This window comes from Saccostrea cucullata, unplaced genomic scaffold (genome assembly GCF_032062105.1).
Source record: "Saccostrea cucullata isolate Sc308-1 unplaced genomic scaffold, CSIRO_AGI_Scuc_v1 ctg16052, whole genome shotgun sequence".
Taxonomy (NCBI): Eukaryota; Metazoa; Mollusca; class Bivalvia; order Ostreida; family Ostreidae; genus Saccostrea; species Saccostrea cuccullata.
In genome coordinates, this window is record NW_026941466.1 from 1 (window position 1) to 3,816 (window position 3,816).

Below are 3,816 nucleotides of genomic sequence, written 5' to 3' on the forward strand. Positions count from 1 at the left end.
TAGACATTTTCGCCTATCACCGCTGCAGAGCTACTGTCTACTCCAAAATGTAGTTCCCCAACTTGTTTCCATGCTTCAGTTCCCATGTCATATTGTTCGACGCTGTTTAAGGTTCCAAAGTTGTAACCACCAAAGACAAACAACGAGTCCGACATTGCCACCATTGAATGTCTGTATCGACCATATTGCATAGAAGATCTTTCCCGCCACTGCGACAGTTTTGCAGAATATCTTATACAACTCGTCATATTCGTTGTTCCGCCGGTAATGAAGATGTCATGACCATAAGAGCAAACTGCAAAGTCTTCTCCAATGTCGGCAACGATAGGTTGAAGTGCAACCCATTTTTTGTTTGCAAAACTGTATCCAACAAATTCTGTGACAATCGAGTCATTGCCTGAAAGGCGTTTCCCCACAATTGCCAGAATCTGTTCCTGTTCTGTGTTGATCCGATAAGGTTTCTCGTCCCAAGTCAGCTCTTGGCGCCTTGACGGCAATGCATGATATTTGATGGCATTTTTCACCGCTGTTCGACAAGCACTGTGTTCAAGAACCATATGATGCTGATCAACTTGATCCAGTAAGAATTCAAGATTGACTGAGGTGAGTCGAATATGTTCAAATAGCTCCGGAAATGCTATTTTCCTTCGAACCTCGTCTGCTGCTATCCAGTTAAAAAGGGCCTTGCAGACGACCTCTTCGCCAGAGACATTTAGCCTTTCGTCACGAATAAGGTTTTCCACTTCGTCCTTTTCAAGTTTCAAAAAGTCGTTGCTTTCCCAAACGTCTTCGAAATTATTCAAAATAAATGGATGGCTATTATCTACTAGTTTTTCAATATTATGTGATTTCCCTAGTTTCCAGACTCCTATGCAGTTGTGAACGTCTATGTTTCTCGTAATGTAATCTTCACATTTGATCTGCAAACACGTGATTTGAAGCATCGAGGAAATCTGCAGAAGATCTCCAACCGTATCAGGCTTCATGATGTCTTTCCCCAAATACACATACTGAAGAATATCATGAAATAATTTAGAGCTGGTTTTATGAAGACTTATTTCCATGGAGTTGGATTCTTTCATGCCAGAAGAAAACATGGCGTCGAAATACGGAGAAACAGACGACAGAATGACCCGATGACACCGAAAAGACTGGTTCTCGACGTTGATGATGACGTCAGTGAACCGCTGAGATTTGTACATTTTACGAAGTCCCTCCAGCAAACAACTGGAAACAGATGAAGATTCTTCCTCCATTTTCATTCCCTAGTTGTGCATCTGTAAAATTAATTTAAACATTATTGAAAGCATGCCTTTATATGTTTTTTCACCTTAATTGTTTTACATTTGTGGTCAAGGACTAATGGCCTCTCCTTTAATTTTCACATTTTTAAAATAAGTTTCAAAATTATTTTTCAGTAAGAGCTACCGCATTATTTTTAAATGATAAATGGTGTGAATATGAATTGAAGCGCTGTTTAATTTTTCTTTAGAAATACTTTTTTATCCTTTAATTTTGCATTTAAGTACTTTAAATGTTTTTCTCAAATATATTGATTTTTTTTTTTATAAGAATCGACAAAAAAAGAAGAAGTTAATTTTCCTTCATATGTGAGGTTTGATCGAATTGACTACTCAAGGGTCTCAATTATTGACCTTTGGTAAAACGATTTATGATTAATGTTAGAATTTTTTATTTGCAAGGAAGTTACCTCTCTTATCAGAAGGCCGATTTTTCTTAAATATTTTTTAACTCCAATATTTAAGCATAGGTGAGGTCATAATGAAAATGAAACCTTCTAATCTAACAAATAAGTTGCTAATTTTGGGGGATATAAGAGAGTTATTGGTCATTTCCCCGTAGCTGAAGATAAATTATGAACAAAATTTGTATACTAGTACTGTTTGTACACAGTATTATAGATGTAGAGTAGTAAAGTAAACACTGTACTCATGCAAGTGATTATCTGTTTTGTGGGAAATCGAAATATCACTTATGATTATCTAGAGTGTATCAGCAATGAATAATATTTTATCCAAGTAAACCACAGGCACCTGAAGTGTGGATCAATAGCCCCCCCCCCCTTTTTTTTTAATAAAAAAAATGTAAGTGTATAACATCTCAAAAATGTATAATTTTCCCGTCAAACACATCCATATGTCGCTCTTGAAATGCAAGTAGATTGTACACTTCAGGTGCCTATGAGTAACATAACTAAAAGAAAAGCTAGAATATTTTGATGCTATACGTCTCGAATATAAAGTACCTCTGCAATGTGAAAAGATGGTGAGCATGGATTCCTCCAACTATCAAAATTGTGGAATGTTGGGCATTTCATACTATTTTATAAATTGAGATATCTTTTATGAAATATTGTCCACAATATACATGCGGACAATGCGCTACTTGAGGCAAGTGCGAGAGATCGTAAGTAATGTGCAGTCTGTATGCATTGATTCAGGAATGCATTTATTTATTGCAACATCGTCAGGAGTCGGCATATTGATATAAACTCTCCTAATTAGAGAGGATCGTACATTTTGACCGATGATAGTTTTGTAGCATATTTATCGGGTCTCTTACATTGAAACAAACAGAACTCTTGTTATTGCTAATTTTCTGCAAGTCAACTATAATGTGTAACTATCTTTACCTGTATGTTGAGAAATCCAAGGGAAATATACCCGTAGGAATTTAGGGACATATTTTTGTTAAACGTCGTACGGAGAACCTGTTTCAATTTTACATAATCGCTATATAGCATCATTTATAAGAACACTGTTAGCCCTCCAGCACTTAACTTGTCTTTCAAGTGTCAGATCGTCAGTCTGGTATTTTGAGTTCTATGCAAGATTAATAAGAATATGCAATTAACAATATATAAGTATAGATTTTGTGCTTGAAAAATTGTTATTCATTTGCTATAAATGTTTGTATTGAATCGCATTGTGAACCTATAGATCAAGAAAGAAGGGGGGGGGGGGCAAAAGTTCTGTCTCAAAAAACTCTACAGAGGAAAACATTGACTGGATGGTACAAACGAAACATATGATGGAAATTATATAAATAAAAGATAATTCGATATTGCAGATTTCAGAGGCGTTTATAGTACCCGTACTAAGTGAATAAGCAATAAACTATACCCCTTTCTCTTCTAAAAATATATATCTTAAAAGTATATATGACGATACGATGAATAAATGAACACATCGTTTTAAATTGTCAACCCACAAGAGTAAGAAATACATAAGTTCTACAGGCATTGTGGGGTTTTTTTCAACATAGCTACGAAAAATTTCAACCATTGAGCATGTTCAGATAGCGGCATTCTCATTTGATAGAAGCCTGGCATAATTAATGAAAGTGAATTATTAAACATGTGAACTGAACAAAAGAAAAAGGATATAAATACCTAGCTCTTGGGAGAGTTTTAATGTTCCTCAGTTGGTCATCTGTGTAGGGTTGCACGAACATATGCTTCGTCTGTTGATCAAATCGATCTGCGTCCAAACACGTTAAATCGTATATCCCTAGGTGACGTAACTTAGCGTAACCGTGTTACGGTCAATAATCCGATGGCTATTGTATTGTCCGGAGCTGATAAATAACATGTCAATATTGTACATAGTACTAGTGCTACAGAAATTAACTGTGATATAGCTTGGCAAAATAATTTCCTTAAAGTTAAAAAATACAAGCAGTGTTAGGGAAGAGGGGACGACCATTTGATTCTGGATTAGGTTTTTTTTTTAAAGATTCAAATTACTTATTTTTCATATAAATGAAGAAAAGGGGTCGATTTACAACAGAACTTAC

General features: G+C 35.5%; 1 protein-coding gene across 1 annotated transcript; it reads right to left on the reverse strand.

The window, feature by feature from the left end:
• Window positions 1–20: 20 nt before the first annotated feature.
• On the reverse strand, window positions 21–3,482 carry LOC134257874 (kelch-like protein 24; the record flags this gene model as incomplete). Its single annotated transcript, XM_062740452.1, has 2 exons — window positions 3,413–3,482; window positions 21–1,277 (listed from the first exon to the last, which is right to left on the reverse strand). A coding segment is annotated over exon 2 (1,242 nt), but the record flags the coding sequence as incomplete, so codon positions are not given.
• Window positions 3,483–3,816: the final 334 nt, after the last annotated feature.